Source organism: Mustela erminea, chromosome 9 (genome assembly GCF_009829155.1).
Source record: "Mustela erminea isolate mMusErm1 chromosome 9, mMusErm1.Pri, whole genome shotgun sequence".
NCBI classification, from domain to species: Eukaryota; Metazoa; Chordata; class Mammalia; order Carnivora; family Mustelidae; genus Mustela; species Mustela erminea.
The window spans coordinates 61,994,350-62,017,800 of record NC_045622.1 but is presented as its reverse complement, the minus strand read 5'-3'; the positions used below and the strand labels follow the sequence as shown (position 1 = coordinate 62,017,800).

At 39.3% G+C, this 23,451-nt stretch overlaps 1 protein-coding gene across 1 annotated transcript; it reads left to right on the top strand.

The window, feature by feature from the left end:
* Positions 1-7,075: 7,075 nt before the first annotated feature.
* LOC116599679 (olfactory receptor 226) lies at positions 7,076-8,059 on the top strand. Its single transcript, XM_032359664.1, has one exon. The coding sequence runs from the start codon at positions 7,076-7,078 to the stop codon at positions 8,057-8,059; it is 984 nt and encodes a 327-aa protein (XP_032215555.1).
* The last annotated feature ends 15,392 nt before the right edge of the window (positions 8,060-23,451 follow it).

Genomic DNA, 23,451 nt, shown 5'->3' with positions numbered 1-23,451 from the left:
AGTGTTCTCATCATAACAGCAACAAAATGGTAATTGTGTGAGGTAAGCATTGTGGTAAACATTTCAGAATATATACTTGTATCAAACTGTCACATAGTATACCTTATACAATATTGTATGTCAATTATATCTCAATAAAGCTAGAAAAAATCATTAGCAAGTTGAAGTTTGATATGTGAGCACGTTCTGCCCCTGCTGTTCAGAGGAACAGTCCTAAGACTAAACTCCTTAGGGGAAATAATACCCTGGTGTTTAGCTGGTTCTCTCCTATTCTCCTTTCTAATATCCATACTCCCTTCCAAAGCTATGACCATACAGAGACACTAGGGAGACTGTAACCCTTTTTTTGCACCAATTCCCATGTGAATATGTCCACCTCTGTTTCACATCAAATCAAGAAGAGGCATGAAGTTTTGAAATGGCAAGTTTTATTTTCAATACCAAGATAAACAAAGAGAGTCCTCTACTTCATGTATGCTTTTATACTGGTCTTGTTTTTAGCAAAATATTTTTTAAAAGGAAGCCATTAGATTGAGATGACTCTCATGCCTTCGTTGACTGTTTAAGCAAACCAAAACTTCAGCTAGAGTCAATTGTAAATGTGCTTACAACCAAGAAAACAAAATTAAAGAATAACCAATCTCAAACAGCCAGTGAGACTTTCCCAAATAAGGCAACCACTTAAACTGTAGCCAATCAAATAATTCCCTTGCTTTGCTTTTGTGTTTGCTCTATAAAAGCCTTTCCACTAGCTTCTGTCAGTAGAGCACAGTTTACCACTTTCAGTTTTGTGCTGCCCGGTTTAAATCAATTTTGCTCAAATAAAGTCTGAAAATTTTAATATTCCTCAAGTTAATCTTTAACAATACTAAAGGAAGGTGTTCTATTATCATTCCAAGGGAGCACAACTTTCAGAACTGATGGGATTCTCAGTTCTTCTACCACCCAGAATCCACTTCCTAATATAATTTCTAGGTGGGTCCCAAGTCCCCTTCTTAAGTGATAGGTAACGTAGAACTTTCTTTCTATAGATGATGTGAGTTTCTTGGGTTCTACTTTGTTCCCTCTTTCTTGTAATATGGAGTCACTTCTGTAGCTGAGCCCTAAAGCTTCTCTCCCCTAGATGTAAATCCAGGATTATTATACAGTTTCTCCTTCTCCTCCTTCTACTTCTTCTTCTTCTTCTTCTTCTTCTTCTTTTTTCTTCTTCTTTTACTTTTCTTTTTTATTTAAAAAATTTTTAATTTTTTTATAAACATATAATGTATTATTAGCCCCGGGGGTACAGGTCTGTGAATCACCTGGCTTACACACTTCACAGCACTCACCATAGCACATACCCTCAACAATGTCCATAACCCCATCAACCTCTCCCTTACCCCCTCCCACTGGCCCCTCTCAGTTAGTTTGTGACATTAAGAGTCTCTTATGGGTTGTATCCCTCCCAATCCCATCTGGTTTCATTTATTCTTTTCCTAACCCTCAAACCCCCCACGTTGCATCTGCACTTCCTTGTATGAAGGAGATCATTTGATAGTTGTCTTTCTCCAATTGACTTATTTCACTAAGCATAATACACTCAAGTTCCATCCACATCATTGCAAATGGCAAGATTTCATTTTTTGATGGCTGCATAGTATTCCACTGTATATATATACCACATCTTCTTTACCCATTCATCTGTTGATGGACATCTAAGTTCTTTCCACAGTTTGGCTATAGTGGACACTGCTACTATAAACATTCGGGTGCATATGCCCCTTCAGATCACTACGTTTGTATCTTTAGGGTAAATACTCAGTGGTGCAATTGCTGGGTCATAAGGCAACTCTATTTTCAACTTTTTGAGGAACCTTCATGCTGTTTTCCAGAGTGGTTGCACCAGCTTGCATTCCCACCAATAGTGTAGGAGGGCTCCCCTTTCTCTGCATCCTTGCCAGCATCTGTCATTTCCTGACTTGTTAATTTTAGCCATTCTGATTGGTGTGAGGTGGTACCTCATTGTGGTTTTGATTTGTATTTCCATGATGCCGAGTGACGGTGAGCTCTTTTTCACGTGTCTGTTGGCCATCTGGATGTCTTGTTTGCAGAAATGTCTGTTCATGTCCTCTGCCCATTTCTTGATTGGATTATTTGTTCTTTGGGTGTTGAGTTTGATAAGCTCTTTATAGATTTTGGACACTAGTCCTTTATCTGATATGTCGTTTGCAAATACCTTCTCCCATTCTGTCAGTTGTCTTTTGATTTTGTTAACTGTTTCCTTTGCCTTGCAAAAGCTTTTTGTCTGGATGAAGTCCCAATAGTTCATTTTTGTCCTTGCTTCCCTTGCCTTTGGTGATGTTCCTAGGAAGAAGTTGCTGTGGCTGAGGTCGAAGAAGTTGCTGCCTGTGTTCTCCTCAAGGATTTTGATGGATTCCTTTCTCACATTGAGGTCCTTCATCCATTTTGAGTCTATTTTGGTGTGTGGTGTAAGTAAATGGTACAATTTCATTTTTCTGCATGTGGCTGTCCAATTTTACCAACACCATTTGTTGAAGAGGCTGTCTTTTTTCTATTGAACATTCTTTCCTGCTTTTTCGAACATTAGTTGACCATAGAGTAGAGGGTCAATTTTGGGCTCTCTATTCTGTTCCATTGATCTATGTGTCTGTTTTTGTGCCAGTACCATGCTGTCTTGATGATGACAGCTTTGTAATAGAGCTTGAAGTCTGGAATTGTGATGCCACCAAATTTGGTTTTCTTTTTCAATATTCCTCTGGATGTTCAAGGTATTTTCTGGTTCCATACAAATTTTAGGATTCTTTATTCCATTTCTTTGAAAAAAATGGCTGTGATTTTGATAGGGATTGCATTAAATGTGTAGATTGCTTTATGGTAGCCTAGACATTTTCAGAATACTTGTTCTTCCAATCCATGTACATGGAACATGGGAGTCACTTCTGACTCCCTGCCGTGTTCCTGACCTTAGAAGAAAAGCTCTTAGTTTTTCTCCATTGAGAATGATATTTGCAGTGGGTTTTTCATAGATGGCTTTGATAATATTGAGATTGTGCCCTCTATCCCTACACTTTGAAGAGTTTTAATCAGGAAGGGATGCTGTACTTTGTCAAATGTACTTTCAGCATCTGTTGAGAGTATCATATGGTTCTTGTTTTTTCTTTTATTAATGTATTGTATCACATTGATTGATTTGCAGATGTTGAACCAACCTTGCAACCCTGGAATAAATCCCACTTGGTTGTGGTGAATAATCCTCTTAATGTACTGTTGGATCCTATTGGTTATTATTTCGGTGAGAATTTACACATCTGTATTCATCAAGGATATTAGTCTGTAATTCTCTTTTTTGATGGGTTCCTTGTCTGGTTTTGGGATCAAGGTGATGTTGGCCTCATAAAATGAGTTTGGAAGTTTTCCTTCCATTTCTATTTTTTGGAACAGTTTCAGGAGAATAGGAATTAATTCTTCTTCTTTTTTTTTTTAAAGATTTTATCTATTTATTTTACAGACAGACATCACAAGTAGTCAGAGAGGCAGGCAGAGAGAGATAGGGGGAAGCAGGCTCCCTGCTAAGCAGAGAGCCTGATGTCGGGCTCAATCCCAGAACCCTTGGGATCATGACCTGAGCCAAAGGCAGAGACTCATTCTCTACCATAATCTCTCCAATATGCCTTCTGCCCCCCTCTCTCTTTCTTCTTCTTCTGGCATCCCAATTATTTTAATATTGTTTCATCTTATGGTATCACTTATCTCTCTAATTCTTCCCTCATGGTCCAGTAGTTGTTTCTCTCTTGCTCAGCTTCTTTATTCTCCCTCATTTGGTCTTCTATATCACTAATTCTTTCTTCTGCCTCATTTATCCTAAAAGTAAGAGCCTCCATTTTTTATTGCACCTCATTAATAGCTTTTTTTATTTCACCTTGGTTAGTTTTTAATTCTTTTATTTATCCAGAAAGGGCTTTTATTTCTCTGGACAGGATTTCTCTAATATCTTCCACTTCTTTTTCAAGCCCAGCTAGAACCTTGAGAATTGTCATTCTGAACTCTAGATTTGACATATTACCAAGTCTGTATTGATTAGGTCCCTAGCCTTTGGTACTGCCTCTTGTTCTTTTTTTCATGATGAGTTTTTCTGCCTTGTCATTTTGTCCAGATAAGAATATATGAAGGAGCAAATAAAATACGAAAAGACTCCAGGAAAGTGTGCTTTAACCAAATCAGAAGAGACCCCAAATAGTGGAGGGGAGAAAGGGGGTAAAAAGAAGTTCAGAAAAAATAATTAAAAGAAGAAAACAAATAAAGAAAAAAATATAAAAAATAAAATATATAAATATTTATATATGTATTTTTTATATATATATATATATATATATATACACATATATATTAGACTGGTGACTAGAACAGGGTCACCCACTTAATTTGGGGAGTATTTCAGTCTCTTAGAAGAAACTACCTCTCAAAATTTTAAAGAATGAATGAATTTTAAAGAAAGAGTGAATTTTAAAGAATGAAAAACATATATAAGGGTAAACACAGTGAAGGGATGGAATATGACTATAAAGATGAAAATATTTTTTTAAAATTTCTAAAAGAGGAGTTGATAATGTAAGTTGGTTGGGAGAATAACAAAAAAGAAAGTGGACAGAATTTGCTCGGGTGGGAGACTAGAACAAGCTTGGTGCTAGATTTAGGGTGTGTTTTGATCTATTAGAAGAAGTTGTACCCCAAATTTTTTAGAAGAAAAAAAAAACCCATGTGTATACAAAAAATAAAGTTAGATACAATGAAGAATAAAATAGGACTATAATAATGAAAGTTCCAAAAAGTCTTTTTTTTAATGAAAGTTATTGTTAAGATAAACTGGTTAAAAAACATTAAAAGAGGAAAGGGTAAAAGTTAAAAAAATCAGAAGAAAAAAATTAAATAAAATTAATTAACTCTGCAAGACTAAAGATTCATGGGGAGAAAGCCATGAATTCCATGCTTTTCTTTCTCCTCCTCTGGAATTCCACTGTTCTCCTTGGTAAGTGAACTTGATCTTGGCTGGATTTCTTGTTGATCTTCTGGGGGAGGGGCCTGTTGTAGTGATTCTCAAGTGGCTTTGCCCTAGGCAGAATTGCGCCGCCCTTACCAGGGTCCAGGCAAGGTAATCTGCTTGGTTTTGCTTTCAGGAGCTTTTGTTCCCTGAATGCTTTCCATAAAGTTCTGGAGGACGGGAATGGAAATGGCAGCCTCCCAATCTCTGGCCCAGAGGAGCCGAGAGCTCAGGGCCCCATTCCTCAGTGGGCCCTCAGAGAAAAGTGCTCCATCACTCCAGTCTCCCTGGCCTCCAGCTGTGCTCTGAGGTCACCCAGCCTGTGACCAAGCATCTCTGTCTCTGGCACACAGCTCCACCTGGAGTCTCTTAACCTCTGCAGATCCATGAGCTCTTCTGGGGGAGTCTCCCTGGATCTTGTGGGGACCCCACTCACAGAGCAGTGATCTTTGTCACAGATTATGGCTCAAGGTAACCCCGAGCTGAGACCTCACTCCTCAGCTCTGTCTCTGTAGCCAGCTTCCCTGCTCTATTATCTTCAAGATCTGCAACACTCAGACACCCTGATCCTACTGTGACCCTATGGGAACTGGGGCCACATTGTCCCCACATGGGCTTCACCCCGGCTTAGCCTCTGGAGCGATGTCCCTCAGTGGAGCAGACTTTTAAAAGTCCTGATTTGGGGTGCCTGGGTGGCTCAGTGTGTTAAGCCGCTGCCTTCGGCTCAGGTCATGATCTCAGGGTCCTGGGATTGAGTCCCGCATTGGGCTCTCTGCTTGGCAGGGAGCCTACTTCCTCCTCTCTCTCTCTGCCTGCGTCTCTGCCTACTTGTGATCTCTCTCTGTCAAATAAATAAATAAAATCTTTAAAAAAAATAAAAAATAATAAAAGTCCTGATTTTATGCTCCATTGCTCTGCCACTTGCTGGGAGCCAGCCCCTCCCACCATGGTCTATCTTCCCATAGCTTTGGATTCGCTTCTCCACGGGTCCTACTTTTCAGAAAGTGGTCGATTTTCTGTTTCTAGAATTGTTGCTCTTCTTCTCTTCGTTCTCCTGTTGGATTTGTAAGTGTTTGGAATGGTTTGATAAGCTATCTAGCTGATCTTCTGTTACCTGATGTTGTCTCAATGTGTTACTTCTCCGCCAACTTGACTCCCCCTCCCTTTATAGTTTCTTCTTTGTGTTGCCTGAATATTTTTGAACCTGTGAGGTCCTGACTTCCTGGTTCCAACTCTTACTATTGGTGTGACCTGGAGCAAATCAATTAATCTCTTTGTGCCTCAGTTTTCTTAGGTGTTAAGTGGGGTTAATGGTTGTACTAACTCACAGGGTTCTTCTGAAGATTAAGTGAATTAATATCTGCATATATTTTATTTTTTTAAGATTTTGTTTATTTATTTGATAGACAGAGATCACAAGTAGGAAGAGAGGCACAGAGACAGAGAGAGAGAAGAAGGGAAGCAGGCTCCCCGCTGAGCAGAGAGCCTGATGTGGGGCTCAATCCCAGGACCCTGGGATCATGACCTGAATCGAAGGCAGAGGATTTAACCCACTGAGCCACCCAGGTGCCCCTCTGCATATATTTTAAAATAGTGTCCACACTATCCATCCCCGGTAAATACTCAACTGTGTTGTACATTATTGTTATTTCCTCAAAACAGAGCCATAATCTAGCTCACAAAAAAACCTCTCACATTAGGGCAGCCTAGACTCTCTTACTACTTTTGGTTTTGATCTATATTCTTCAGGGACCAACTAATATCACTTTTACAAGTGTTCATCAGTATATGCTTCTCCAAGGGCCAAAACAGATTTTTATCCTATCATCAATATTAAGCAGTTTGTTTTTGTACACTTTTGTCTTAGCTCATTTCAAGATTACAGAAGAAAGTGAAGGCCTCAGTTCAGTGATAAATTACATGCATTACATATATTCTGTCAATATAAATCCACCAAGAAAAAGGCTGGGTCCTTGTTGTTGGCTCCTGAAGATCCTCTTTTCCCTCTCCTAAAGAGCAGTGGGCAAGACTGACAACATGGAGCAGAGGAACCAGAGTGGGAGGGTAAGTGAGTTTGTGTTGCTGGGCTTCCCAGCTCCTGCACCACTGCGGGCACTTTTATTTGCCCTTTCTCTGCTGGCCTATGTGTTGGTGCTGACTGAAAATGCACTCATCATTATGGCAATTAAAAACCACCCCACCCTTCACAAACCCATGTACTTCTTTCTGGCTAATATGTCCTTCTTGGAGATCTGGTATGTTACTGTCACTATTCCCAAGATGTTAGCTGGCTTTGTTGGGTCCAAAAAGAACCAGGGACAGCTAATTTCCTTTGAGGGCTGCATGACACAGCTATATTTTTTCCTGGGACTGGGCTGCACTGAGTGTGTCCTTCTTGCTGTTATGGCCTATGATCGCTATGTAGCCATCTGCCATCCTCTCCACTATGCTGTCATTGTCAGTGGCCGGCTGTGTGTGCAGCTGGCAGCTGGCTCCTGGGCTGGAGGTTTTGGCATCTCCATGGTTAAAGTTTTTCTCATATCTCGCCTCTCCTACTGTGGACCCAACATCATCAACCACTTCTTCTGTGATGTTTCCCCGTTGCTCAATCTTTCATGCACTGACATGTCAACAGCAGAGCTTACAGACTTTGTTCTGGCTATTTTTATCTTGCTGGGGCCACTCTCTGTCACTGGGGCCTCCTACATGGCCATCACTGGTGCCGTGGTGCGCATTCCTTCAGCTGCTGGGCGCCATAAAGCCTTTTCCACCTGTGCCTCTCACCTCACTGTTGTGATCATCTTCTATGCAGCCAGTATCTTCATCTATGCCCGGCCAAAGGCACTCTCAGCTTTTGACACCAACAAGCTGGTTTCTGTGCTCTATGCTGTTATTGTACCATTGCTTAACCCTATCATCTACTGCTTGCGCAATCAAGAGGTCAAGAGAGCCCTACGCCGTACTCTGCACCTAATCAGGGGTCAGGATGCTAAGCACGGGAAAGCTAGCCGAGATGGGTAGAAAATGCTCTCGAGCTTGGGATTTGTATCTTCTGTAAAGTTCAGAGGAGCTCTTATGGCCTAAATTAGGGACTAGGATTCAAAAGCACCTTCAAGGAACTAATCCAAGAGAAAGAAGAGGGATGGATTGCAAGTTGACAGCTGGATTTCTGGACAGCACTGAAGATACATGGTAGAATTTTCCATGTCCTCTGTTCTATTGTAGTTTACATAGAACAGTTCATGAATCATGCATCCTGATGGGGTGGAAAGGATTGACCGAGCAGAAGATTGATAGCACTTCAATATTTAAATGAGAAAACAAATGCAGAACTAGTATCTCTCTAAATGGCCTTTCCTGGATTTGCTCTTTGATTTACTTCTGAGGCTGAAAGTGTAGAAAAGGAAAGCACAAAGAGAAAGCCATTCAAGGAAACAGAGACTTCATTATAGAATAGCATTAGGAGACTTTTGGTGAGATCTCTTCTAGCCATAAGCCACTGACTGTAGCCTATGATGATTATTTTAGTATGATTTATACTAGGTGATTATTTTTACAGGTGATTATTTTAGTATGAATTACAAGGCAAGTAGAGAGGAAAGTGAGAATTTTTGTGTTGGCAACATATCACCTCCTGCACTACAGAGATCTCTAGCTTCATTTCCTGATTACCTAGGTTAGTGCCCACATGGAGCTAGTGACTGATGGCAGTTGTTTATTTAATCTTCTGTCTCTATAATTAGGGAATTGTTATATCATAAACTTATAGTTTATATATTAAATGGAATCTTATGTAGGGTCTTAACATAACATGATCTGCATGTTAATGACAGAAAAAATATTCTTAACACAATAAATGAAAATAGTATTTTATATAACAGTATCAAATGTAGCAGGCTTACGAATGGAGAAGGAAGATATGATATAGATTTATATACACACACACACTGAAATATCACTCAGCTGTAAAAAAGGATGATGTACCATTTGCAACAATATGGATGGAACTAGAGGGCATTACACTAAGTGAAATAAGTCAGATTAAGGAAGACAAATACCATATTGTTTCATTTATTTGTGGAATCTAAAGCATCAAATGAATAAACAAACAAAATGCAGATTTAGACCTATATGTACAGAGAACAAACTGATGGTTGCCAAAGGGGAAGAAGGTATTGGATGAGTAAAATGGGTGAAAGGAGTGGGATATACAAGTTTTCAGTTATGGAATGAATAAGTCATGGCATAGAGAAAACACAGCATAGGGAAAACAACTGATGGTATTATAATAGTAATGTAGTGAGACTGATGGTAGCTATACTTGTGGTGAATGTAGCATAATATACAGAGAAGTCAAATTACTATGCTGTACATCTGAAATGCACCATTGTATTTCTACTATACTCAAGTTTTTAAAATTAATTTTAAAAAAAGCTTAGGATATGAGGAAGTGGAGATGCAACGAAGGGGCTTTTGGGGGTAGGAAAAGAATAATTGAAATGAGATGGGATCTGGAGGGATAAAAACCATGAGAGACTCTTAATGTCACAAAACAAAATGAGGGTGGCTGGGGGGAGAGGGGTAGGGAGAGGGTGTTGGGGTTATGGACATTGGGGAGGATAAGTGATATGGTGAGTGTTGTGAAGTGTGTAAACCTGGCAATTCACAGACCTGTATACTTGGGGCTAATAATACATTATATGTTTATAAAAAAATTTTATACCACATTGAAATATCACCTTACACCAGTTAGAATGGCCAAAATTAACAAGACAGGAAACAACATGTGTTGGAGGGGATGTGGAGAAAGGGGAACTCTCTTCCACTGTTGGTGGGAATGCAAGTTGGTGCAGCCTCTTTGTAGAACAGTGTGGAGATTCCTCAAGAAATTAAAAATAGAACTTCCCTATGACCCTGCCATTGCACTACTGGGTATTTGCCCCAAAGAGACAGATGTCGTGAAAGGAAGGGCCATCTGTACCCCAATGTTTATAGCAACAATGGCCACAGCTGCCAAACTGTGGAAAGAACCAAGATGCCCTTCAATGGACGAATGGATAAGGAAGATGTGGTCCATATACACTATGGGGTATTATGCCTCCATCAGAAAGGATGAATACCCAACTTTTGTAGCAACATGGACGGGACTGGAGGAGATTATGCTGAGTGAAATAAGTCAAGCAGAGAGAGTCAATTATGATATGGTTACACTTATTTGTGGAGCATAACAAATAGCATGGTGGACATGGGGAGTTAGGAGAAGGGAGTTGGAGGAAATTGGAAGGGGATGTGAACTATGAGAGACTATGGACTCTGAAAAACAATCTGAGGGGTTTTAAGTGGTGGGGGAGTGGGATGTTGGGGGAACCAGGTGGTGGGTATTAGAGAGGATTGCATGGAGCACTGGGTGAGGTAAAAAAACAATGTATACTGTTATGCTGAAAATAAATGAAAAATAAATTTAAAAAAAAAAGAAAGAAAAAAATTTTTAAAAAGAGCGTAAGACAGCCCAGCCTAAAAGTAAGCATAGATTTTTAGAAAAATTGCCTGGTGATGGAGATTAAGGAGGGCACATATTGCATGGAGCACTGTTATATGTAAACAATGAATTTTGGAACACTACATCAAAATCTAATGATGTACTGAATGGTGACTAAGATAACATAATAAAAATAATTTTAAAAATAAAAAAAAAAATTAAGTAGGCTCCACGCCCAGCATTGCCTGGCTTTAACATATAACCCTGAGGTCAAGACCTGAATTTAGATCAAGAGCTGGACACCATAACTCACTAAGCCACCTAGGTACCTTAAAGCATATGTTTTTTGAGAAAAAAATACTGTCAGCACAGATGTTATACTCATGAAGCAGATGTCGGTTCTAGCTGCAGAAACACATCTAAAATCTGACCATCTCAAAAGAAAAAAAAAAAGAATCAGTCTTATTTATTTATTTACTTAAAATTCAAATTTCTTTTTTTAAAAATTTATTTATTTCTTTTCAGCATAAAAGAATTCATTGTTTATGCACCACACCCAGTGCTCCATGCAATACGTGTCCTCCATAATATCCATTACCTGGTTCTCCCTACCTCCTACCCCCAAGCCCTTCAAAACCTCAAGTTTTTTTCAGAGTCAATAGTCCTTATTGTTCATCTCCCCTTCCAATTTCCCTCTACTCACTTCTCTGCATCTCCCATGTCCTCCATGTTATTTGTTATGCTCCACAAATAAGTGAAACCATAGGATAATTGACTCTCTCTGCTTGTCTTATTTCACTCAGCATAATCTCTTCCAGTCCCGTCCATGTTACTACAAAAGTTGGGTATTCCTCCTTTCTGATGGAGGCATAATACTCCATAGTGTATATGGACCACATCTTCCTTATCCATTCGTCCGTTGAAGGGCATTTTTGTTCTTTCCACAGTTTGGCGACCGTGGCCATTGCTGCTATAAACATTGGGGTACAGATGGCCCTTCTTTTCATGACATCTGTATCTTTGGGGTAAATACCAAGTAGTGAAATTGAGGAGTCATGGGGAAGCTTTATTTTTAATTTCTTGAGGAATCTCCACATTGTTCTCCAAAGAGGCTGCACCAACTTGAATTCCCACCAACAGTGTAAGAGGGTTCCCCTTTCTTCACATCTTCTCCAACACACGTTGTTTCTGGTCTTGCTAATTTTGGCCATTCTAATAGGTATAAGGTGGTATCTCAATGTGGTTTTAATTTGAATCTCCCTGATGGCTAGTGATGATGAACATTTTTTCATGTGTCTGATAGCCATTTGTCTGTCTTCATTGGAGAAGTGTCACATCTCCAATAAAGTCTTATTTATTTGTTTAAGTTAGACTAGAAGGAAATTAACTGAAGTGTTACCTGTAACTATGCCATGAAGACCTTACCCGTATAAATTGCAATTAATGACAAGGGCATTGTTACTGATGTATTTATTTAAATAAGCATTTCTTATCCAATAAAATACAAGACTTTATTCTTCTGGACAGAGAGATGGTGACAGGGTATCTCGGTGTGATTTTTAGAAATTTAGTTCCCTACTGTTACCTAAGATCCAGAACCCTGAGTACAACAGCCTACATGAAGCTTTTCTCTCCAGATGTGGTAGCCTTCTCTTGCTGCAACCTGTCTCTCCATATTTTTCTGCTGCTTAATAAAGTCTGAAAGACTACTAACAAGGAAATTGAGCATTATTTGCTAGGTGATTCTTATTAAAATTCTAATATAGGAAAGCCACTGATTTCTGTACATTGACTTTGTATCCTGCCATGTTGCTGAATTGCTGTATGAGTTCTAGTAGCATGGGGGTGGAGTCTTGGGTTTTCCATATAAAGAATCATGTCATCTGCGAAGAGAGAGAGTTTGACTTCTTCATTTCCAATTTGGATAACTTTTCCTTCTCTTTGTTGTCTGAATGCTGTTGCTAGGACTTCTTTTTTTTTTTTCTTTAATTTATTTTTTATTTATTTTCAGCATAACAGTATTCGTTATTTTTGCACCACACCCAGTGTTCCATGCAATCCATGATCTCTATAATACTCACCACCTGGTACCCCGACCTGCCAACCCCCTCCCCTTCAAAACCCTCAGATTGTTTTTCAGAGTCCATTGTTTCTCATGGTTCACCTCCCCTTCCAATTTCCCCCAACTCCCTTTTCCTCTCCATCTCCCCATGTCCTCCATGCTATTTGTTATGCTCCACAAATAAGTGAAACCATGTGATAATTGACTCTCTCTGCTTGACTTATTTCACTCAGCATAATCTCTCCAGTACCGTCCATGTTGCTACAAAAGTTGGGTATTCGTCCTTTTGATGGAGGCGTAATACTCCATAGTGTATATGGAACATATCTTCCTTATCCATTCGTCCCTTGAAAGGCATCTTGGTTTTTTCCACAGTTGGGCAACGGTGGCCATTGCTGCTATAAACACTGGGGTACAGATGGCCCTTCTTTTCACGACATCTGTCTCTTTGGGGCAAATACCCAGGAGTGCAATGGCAGGGTCATAGGGAAGTTCTATTTTTAAATTCTTGAGAAATCTCCACACTGTTCTCCAAATAGGCTGTACCAAATAGCATTCCCACCAACAGTGGAAGAGGGTTCCCCTTTCTCCACATCCCCTCCAACACATGTTGTTGTCTGTCTTGCTAATTTTGGCCCTTCAAACTGGTGTAAGGTAGTATCTCAATGTGGTTTTAATTTGAATCTCCCTGAGGGCTAGTGATGATGAACATTTTTTCATGTGTCTGATAGCCATTTGTATGTCTTTATTGGAGAAGTGTCTGTTCATATCCTCTGCCCATTTTTTTGATATGATTGTCTGTTTTGTGTGTGTTGAGTTTGAGGAGTTCTTTACAGATCCTGGATATCAACCTTTTGTCTGTACTGTCATTTGCAAATATCTTCTCCCATTCTGTGGGTTGCCTCATTGTTTTCTTGATGGTTTCCTTTGCTGTGCAGAAGCTTTTGATTTTGATGAAGTCCCAAAAGTTTATTTTTGCTTTTGTTTCTTTTGCCTTTGGAGACATATCTCGAAAGAAGTTGCTGTGGCTGATAGAGAAATAAAAGGTATCCAAATTGGTAATGAAGAAGTCAAACTCTCTCTCTTTGCAGATGACATGATTCTTTATATGGAAAACCCAAAAGATTCTACCCCCAAACTACTAGAACTCATACAGCAATTCAGCAACGTGGCAGGATACAAAGTCAATGTACAGAAATCAGTAGCTTTCTTATACACTAACAATGAAAATACAGAAAGGGAAATTAGAAAATCGATTCCATTTACTGTAGCACCAAGAACCATAAGATACCTGGGAATAAACCTAACCAAAGAGGTAAAGGATCTGTACTCGAGGAACTACAGAACACTCATGAAAAAAATTGAAGAAGACACAAAAAGATGGAAGACCATTCCATGCTCTTGGATCGGAAGAATAAACATTGTCAAAATGTCTATACCTTCTAGAGCAATCTATACTTTTAATGCCATTCCGATCAAAATTCCACCAGTATTGTTCAAAGACCTGGAGCAAATAATCCAAAAATTTGTATGGAATCAGAAGAGACCCCAAATCGCTAAGGAAATGTTGAAAAACAAAAATAAAGCTGGGGGCAATGTTACCTGATTTCAAGCTTTCCTACAAAGCTGTGATCCCCAAGACAGCATCGTACCAGCATAAAAACAGACACAGAGACCAGCGGAACAGAGTAGAGAGCCCAGATATGGACCCTCAACTCTATGGTCAAATAATCTTTGTCAAAACAGGAAAAAATATATAGTGGAAAAAAGACAGTCTCTTCAGTAAATGGTGCTGGGAAAACTGGACAGCTATACGTAGAAGAAAGAAACTCGACCATTCTCTTACACCGTACACAAAGATCAACTCAAAATGGATAAAAGACCTCAATGTGAGACAGGAATCCATCAGAATCCTAGAGGAGAACATAGGCAGTTGCTAGGACTTTTAATACAATTTTGAACAAGAGTGGTGAGAGTGGGCATCCTTGTCATGTTCCTGATCTCAACAGGAAGGCTGCAAACTTTTTTCATTGAGGATGGTATTTGCTGTGGGTCTTTCTTAGATAGATTTGATGAAGTTCAGGAATGTTCCCTCTATCCCTATACTTTGAAGCGTTTTAATCAGGAACGGATGCTGGATTTTGTCAAATACTTTTTCTGCATCGATTGAGAGGACCATGTGGTTCTTCTCTCTTATATTAATTTGTTCTATCACACTGACTGATTTGCGAATGTTTAACCATCCTTGTAGCCCAGGAATGAATCCCACCTGGTCATGGTGGATAATCTTTTTAATGTGCTATTGGATCCTGTTGGCTAGGATCTTGTTGAGAATCTTGGCATCCATATTCATCAGTGATATTGGTCTGAAATTCTCCTTTTTGGTAGGGTCTTTGCCTGGTTTGGGGATCAGGGTAATGCTGGCTTCATAGAAAGAGTCTGGAAGTTTTCCTTCTGCTTAAATTTTTTGAAACAGCTTTAGAAGAATAGGTGTTATTTCTTCTTTGAAAGTATGGTAGAATTCCCCGGGGAATCCATAAGGTCCTAGGCTCTTGTGTTTGGGGAGGTTTTTAATCACCGTTTCAATCTCGTTACTAGAATTTGGTCTATTCAGGTTGTTTTATTTTGCTTATTGATAAGAAAGAGTTGGAGTATATTTTTTTTATTAAATTAATTAATTTATTTTCAGAAAAACAGTATTCATTATTTTTTCACCACACCTAGTGCTCCATGCAATTTGTGCCCTCTATAATACCCACCACCTGGTACCCCGACCTCCCACCCCCCCGCCACTTCAAACCCCTCAGATTGTTTTTCAGAGTCCATGGTCTCTCATGATTCACCTCCCCTTCCCATTTACCCCAACTCCCTTCTCCTCTCTAACACCCCTTGTCCTCCATGATATTTGTTATGCTCCACAAATAAGTGAAACCATAGGATAATTGACTCTCTCTGCTTGACTTAATTCACTCAGCATAATCTCTTCCAGTCCCATCCATGTTGCTACAAAAGTTGATGTTCATCCTTTCTGATGGAGGCATAATACTCCATAGTGTATATGGACCACATCTTCCTTATCCATTAATCCGTTGAAGGGCATCTTTGTTCTTTCCACAGTTTGGTGACCGTGGCCATTGCTGCTATAAACATTGGGGTACAGATGGCCCTTCTTTTCACTACATCTGTATCTTTGGGGTAAATACCCAGGAGTGCAATTGCAGGGTCATAGGGAAGTTCTATTTTTAATTTCTTGAGGAATCTCCACACTGTTCTACAAAGAGGCTGCACCAACTTGCATTCCCACCAATGGTGGAAGAGGGTTCCCCTTTCTCCACATCCCCTCCAACACATGTTGTTTCCTGTCTTGTTAATTTTGGCCATTCTATCTGGTGTAAGGTGATATATCAATGCGGTTTTAATTTGAATCTCCCTGAGGGCTAGTGATGATGAACATTTTTTCATGTGTCTGATAGCCATTTGTATGTCTTACTGGAGAAGTGTCTGTTCATATCTTCTGCCCATTTTTTGATATGATTATCTGTTTTGTGTGTGTTGAGTTTGAGGATTTCATTATAGATCCTGGATATCAACCTTTTGTCTGTACTGTCATTTGCAAATTTCTTCTCCCATTCCATGGGTTGCTTCTTTGTTTTTTTGACCATTTCCTTTGCTGTGCAGAAGCTTTTGATTTTGATGAAGTCCCAAAAGTTTATTTTCGCTTTTGTTTCCTTTGCCTTTAGAGACATATCTTGAAAGTAGTTGCTGTGGCTGATATCAAAGAGATTACTGCCTATGTTCTCCTCTAGGATTCTGATGGATTCCTGTCTCACATTGAGGTCTTTTATCCATTTTGAGTTTATCTTTGTTTATTGTGTAAGAGAATGGTCGAGTTTCATTCTTCTACTTATAGCTGCACAGTTTTCCCAGCACCATTTATTGAAGAGACTGTCTTTTTTCCACTGTATATTTTTTCCTGTTTTTTCGAAGATTATTTGACCATAGAGTTGAGGGTCCATATCTGGGCTCTCTACTCTGTTCCACTGATCTCTGTGTCTGTTTTGATGCCAGTACCATGCTGTCTTGGTGATGACAGCTTTGTAATAAAGCTTGAAATCAGATAACGTGATGTCCCCAGCTTTATTTTTGTTTTTCAACATTTCCTTAGCAATTCGGGGTCTCTTCTGATTCCATACAAATTTTTGGATTATTTGCTCCAGGTCTTTGAACAATACTGGTGGAATTTTTATTGCAATGGCATTAAAAGTATAGATTGCTCTAGGCAGTATAGACATTTTAACAATGTTTATTCTTCCGATCCAAGAGCATGGAATGGTCTTCCATCTTTTTGTGTCTTCTTCAATTTCTTTCATGAGTGTTCTGTAGTTCCTCGAGTACAGATCCTTTACCTCTTTAGTTAGGTTTATTCCCAGGTATCTTATGGTTCTTGGTGCTATAGTAAATGGAATTGATTCTCTAATTTCCCTTTCTGTATTTTCATTATTAGTGTGTAAGAAAGCCACTGATTTCTGCACATTGACAAATAGTAAAACCATTCCTCTTCTTCCAGATAGTACCTTTTGGTGCTGGAGAATATGAGTGGACAGTTTCATGCACTGCAGAGATGAGAAGGCTTATAGCACAGGTGTTTTCATTTTCTCTTAGAGTCATTCCTCAGATAAAATTACCCTCCCTGATTTTCATGTTCCATCGTCTTATGTCATGAGGACCCAGTGGTCCCAGCCTTCCCAGAATTAATGCCAACTCACCAAATGCCTTTAGTCAAAGAATATAGAAGGGTGGGGGAAAGAGCTAGAGCTATCCTTCTCCATCAATTCTGATTAGTCACGCATAGACCTTTAGATACCTTCTAGGATCCAAAGTTTCTTTAGGATTTCCAATATTTTAGGCCCCTGCTTCACTCTTTTCCTCCACCTTTGGTTATTTTGGTTACTCACAGAAACACAAGTTTATTTCTGGGCCTTCATTCTGACAAAACTTCTAGCACTTGATTTTTAATTGTATGGTTACTGACAACAATTAATACCAGAGTCTGTGGGCTAACTCAACTGTGAATAACTTGACAGACAGGAGTTGTCATTTCACACTGCTCTTAGCACATAGCACATGCTTCACAAACATTGATCAAATGACTGCATACTTCCTGGAGTCCAAGTTCGGTGAGTGTGAACTATAGTCACTGTAGAGGCCTCATTATTCCATCATCTCACTTCTCACTATATTCTTTCCTGTGCTGGTCTCTCTACACTGAAAGCCCTCTCACCTCATTTCTTCTGATCAAATCATGGCTGTGGTTCACATTCCAACACAGGTCATTTTTTACATTTGTGTAGTTATTACCACAGAGCTGGTTTAGAATTGCTTTCATAGGGGTGCCTAGTGGTTCAGTTGGTTAAGCGTCTGTCTGCCTTTGGTCAGGTCGTGATCCCGGGGTCCTGGAATCAAGCCCCACAATCGCGGCCTGGAATCAAGCCCTACAATCGCGGCCTGCTCAACAGGAAGCCTGCTTCTCCCTCTCCCTCTGTCTGCTGCTCCCGCTGCTTATGCTCTCCCTCTCTGTCCAAAAAAATAAATAAAATCTTAAAAAAAAAAAAAGAAATGAAATCTTGCCATTTGTGACAACATGGATGGAACTAGAGCGTATCATGCTTAGTGAAATAAGTCAAGCGAAGAAAGACAACTGTCATATGATCTCCCTGATATGAGGAAGTGGTGATGTAACATGGGGGTTTAAGTGGGTAGGAGAAGAATAAATGAAACAAGATGGGATTGGGAGGGATACAAACCATAAGTGACTCTTAATTTCACAAAACAAACTGAGGGTTGCTGGGGAGGGGGGATGGGAGAAGGAGGGTGGGGTTATGGACATTGGGGAGGGTATGTGCTTTGGTGAGTGCTGTGAAGTGTGTAAACCTGTCGATTCACAGACCTGTACCCTGGGGATAAAAATATCTTATATGTTTATAAAAAATTAAAATTAAAAAAAAGAATTGCTTCAATATACATACTCATTCTGAAACTAACATTAATGATATGATGTTAACAAGTGAATTATTGTTATCCCATTTTTAGGGTGAATAAACTGAGAAATAAAGACAATTTTGTAAGGTCAAAGGTCTTAAAAATGGTAGGACTTAGATTAGAAACTTGATCTTCTGACTACTGAGCCAAAATTATTTCCTATAACACTACTTCCACACTATTGTCCTCTATGAGTCTGGAAAGACACCTCTTAAATATTTTTCTAAATTCCTAAGTTATAAAGCATCACTTCCTCATTGAAGCTCCTAGAGCACATTGTACTTCTCTTTTGGCACATGTCACATTCTGTGCTCATTATAGTGTATATTTATTATTTTGCTTAGAATACGACAAGTTTCTGAAGGACAGAAACCATGCCTTACATATTTTTATTTAAAGAACATATAGCATAGCACCCTACACATAATAAGAGTTCAGTAAAAGTTGGTTATGATTTTGTGATTAAGCAAATGAATGTACTGGTTATCTTATTAACCCGGATAGATTTCTTATTTTGGCTTTTGAATAAGTTATTGTTGCAATACCTTGCATATAGTTGTGAGAGAAAGAGGCCACATCCTACCCACAGATATAAATAAACTTGGTCCAGATATAAACAGGAACTAGTAGATAGATGGAGTTTCAGCTTCCCTGTCAAAATCCCCTGGACATAGTCTGAGCAGCACATACAGGGCTTCCCTGGAGCCAGGAAAGACCGTCAGTGAGCCTCCTGGGAAGCAGATATGGGCAAGCTGTAGGTGAGTGTTAAATATATTCTCCTGCCTCAGCTCCAGACTTGCCTTAATGTTGCAATACCTATCATGCAGTCAAAGCAGAGACCAGATGTGGATCTCTGGGAAGTATAAAAATATGCAAACCAGTCTGCATTTCCATGTTTAGTTGCAAATGTCTGCAAAATTTTCCACTCTTGGAAGAGAGGGCAGGTGGACCATGGTGAGTGGTTGAAAGTTCCAGGTGAGATTGGATGATCCGATATCTTTTTATTTATATATATATATATTTTTTAATTTATTTTTTATTTATTTTCAACATAACATTATTCATTATTTTTGCACCACACACAGCGCTCCATGCAATCCGTGCCCTCTATAATACCCACCACCTGGTACCCCGACGTCCCACCCCCCACCCCTTCAAAACCCTGATTGTTTTTCAGAGTCCATAGATGGTCTGATATCTTGATTCAAGAAAGCTCCAAAGAAGATGAAGAGGGACTTGGGGGACGTGACTGCAAGCACCATGACTGGACAGGAGAAAGGGTATTGTGGAGAATGAATGGGAAAATGAGATTCACTACTTCTTTACCCAAGGTTGGGGTAATGTGGGGCATTATGGGATCTTTTGGGTGTTGAACCACATCCAAAAGATATGTTTTCTTATTCCAGAAGAAGTCTGTTGGTGTCCACATTGTCTCTTGGAAATAAGCACAAACAAGATTGTAAAAAGTTCTATAGTCCAATGAAAGAATTTCTTTGCTCTGATACCATAGAGAAGACCCCAGAACTTAGTGCTTTCAGTTCTGAAAACAAAGAAAATAGTAAGAAAGAGTTCTTCATTGCTCTATGATACAAAATAGAACCCACTGAGAGGTCCATCCATGGCCAAAAAGCAGAAGAAAATATTAAGTAAAAAGGTTATGCTTGAATATATGAAAGCAATATACTAGGGAGAGGATTAGAAAGAGGCATGGATGATTTATAACTCAGAGCTCTTTAAAGATGTTATAGTCCTGTTATAACTCAGAGCTCTTTAAAGATGTTATAGTCCTGTTTGGACTATAACACTATAACTATGGACTATAACTATAAATTTGGCTTCCCTCACTCCCCCAGAATATAACAGAAAATAGATGAGTAAAGAGAGAGAGAATGAATGTCTGTGTGTTTATATGAACACATGTGAGTGAGTTGCATGTGTGAGTCTAATGTGACATAATATAGTAATAGCTAACACCTATAGAGGAAAACCATGGACCAACTCCTATGCTTAGTGTTTTCTGTGCATATTCATGTTTATTTTCATAGTAAACCTGGAAGGTAGGCATTATTAAAATTATTCTATTTCACAACAATGGATCTCTAAGTCCATAATCATTGAATATTCTCTTCAGGAAGATGCAGCTAGTAGCCTTGTTCTGACTCTAAAGTCAAAGCTTTTAACTAGTCGACAAAGGTAAATGTGTGGGAAATTGTGTGGCTGATGGTGAGAATGTGGAAGGTTATACATGCCCTGAAAGAAAGTCTCTACATTCTTCCCACTGAGACTAGAGGCCAGAGACTAGGCCAGAGAGCGCTTACTTATGAACTACTTCAGGGTGAAGGTGTTGGTTGGAGGCCTGGAGATAAGGTACAATCCCTTTCTACTCAGCAAGCAGGACTGAGCTCTGCTGATATGTGCTGCTGTGGAAAGGAGGCTGTGGTGTCAGTAATATCTATTTCAGTGCCTCATTCTTCTGTTCCTTACCACGAGCTATGGCCAGAAAATCTCTTGTCCAATGAGTCCCTGATCAGCCTCCCAACCTCTGTATGTCAAGTGAAGAGCATGATGCACAAATTGTTTGGCAGGATTGAGCAATGTTCTAAAGGCAGGACCTGACCTCAGTCTTTATGGATCTTTATGAGTGAGTGTGATATTTAATAGAGAGACAGATTCATTCATGTGTATTCAAAAGATACCCCATGGAGCACAAATTAAAACAGTTGAGCTACCTCACAAATATGCTCTCTTCCAGCATTGTAAGATCTGCCTGTCCTTAAGGTATATTTACCTGCCCTCCTGCCTCCTTTCTTTATTTTTAATTTTTTAATAAACATATAATGTATTATTAGCCCCAGGGGTACAGGTCTGTGAATCGCCTGGTTTACACACTTCACAGCACTCATCATAGCACATACCCTCCCCAATGTCCGTAACCCCACCACCCTCTCCCATCCCCACTCCCCCTGGCAACCCTCAGTTTGTTTTGTGACATTAAGAGTCTCTTATGGTTTGTATCCATCCCAATCCCATATTGTTTCATTTATTCTTTTCCTACCCCCCAAAGCTTCCACGTTGCATCTTCACTTCCTCATATCAGGGAGATCGTATGATAGTTGTCTTTCTCCAATTGACTTATTTCACTAAGCATAATACCCTCTAGTTCCATCGACATCATCGCAAATCAGCCTCCTTTCTTCTTGCTCCTCTAGGAGACCTGAGATACAGGCTGATATTTACAGACCCAACCTACCAAGTAACCCAAGACCAGGGATCATATTCACTGTTTTCAGACCCTGTGGATATTATATTGCTGAGACAATAACCTGGATATACAAGCTGAGGCTATGTCCAAAGATATGCCGTCTGATAGAGAGATGTCTTCTGCTAGCAAACTACCCTGAATTCACATTCCTCTGCTTCTGTCTATTTCCTGTGGATCCCAAAGCTCCAAGGGATTCATTAATTCACTTACTAATCCATATTCACTTAATATTCATGTATTTTCCAATTTCTGTCCTAACCATTGGGTTCACAGTCATGAAGGCTGAGTCTTTCCCCCACAGTTTTATTGAGATATAAGGGGAAGCTTAAGGGGGGCAGTGTGAAGATTTGATACATGTATATTTTGTGAAGTTATTACCACAATAAGATTAAATGGTATCTCCATCACATCATATAATTATCACTTTTTGTGTATGGTAAGAACACTTAAGATATACTCTCAGTAACTTTCAAGTATATGATACAGTAGTGTTAACTACAGTCACCTTGCTGCACATCAGACCCCCAGAGCGTACTCATTTTATAACTGGAAATTTATACCCTCCTTCCAATATTTCCCTCAGTTTTAGAAAGTTGCAGTGTAATTGAGAGAAATCTCCACATGTGAAGGGGTTGTGCTTTAGGATCAAATGATTCTGAGGCACTTGATTGAATTTTGGTGAGATGTCTCCTAAGTGGAATCTTGAAACTTGAATCAGCCAATAAAGATTGCAGAATGGGCACAATAGGAAGAGGGAAGAGTGTAGGCAAATCCCAAGAGTGATTAGTGTGTTTGGGGAGCAAAAACTAGTTGAGTATGTCTGGTTTATGGAAATCATTTAGAGGTCATGAGTGATGAGGAGGAAGAAATATATGGCTGGATCACTATATGAAGTGCCTCCTAGGTGTGATATTGAAAACATTTTGATAAAAACAGTTTTATCTGAAAGCAACTGGAGAGTCACTAAGAAACTTTCCAAGAATTACTGTCTTTTATGTTCACAAATAACGTCTAAAGAAACTTCCTGATCAAAGGACTACAGATAATGGATCATCCAAATATTAACCTTTGAAGCTTTTCCTGAAATGAGCTTATCCCTCACATTTCCTTTAAGGAGGAAAGAAATCTTCATGTAGTGAGTCCCTAATTAAACAGAGATCTGAAACCAACATGGGGGAGATGAACTATGTCTACTACAAAGCATAGGGAAATGACTTGGGTAGTGACATTCAAATATTTCATCAGGTGACTGTAATTAGGGGTGGGAGTGCATTTTTTAAATTTAAATTTCAGGTAGTTAACATGCAGTTCAATATGGTTTCTGGGAATGCATTTTGACTCTGGGAGACTTTCATAAAAAACAAACAGAAAAAGAACAACAAAAAACTTTGATGGACATGTGTGCTTTCACATTTAAAGATTATTTTGTATTAACAGAAGTAACTTTATGAGTCATTTGCAGGAAAGTCTGATTTACTAACTTCTTTTGGTCTCTTGTCTGACAGCATAATCATCTTCCTTATCTGTAGTGCCAGACTATAAGACTTCAGTATCTCTCAGTGCTTTTAGTC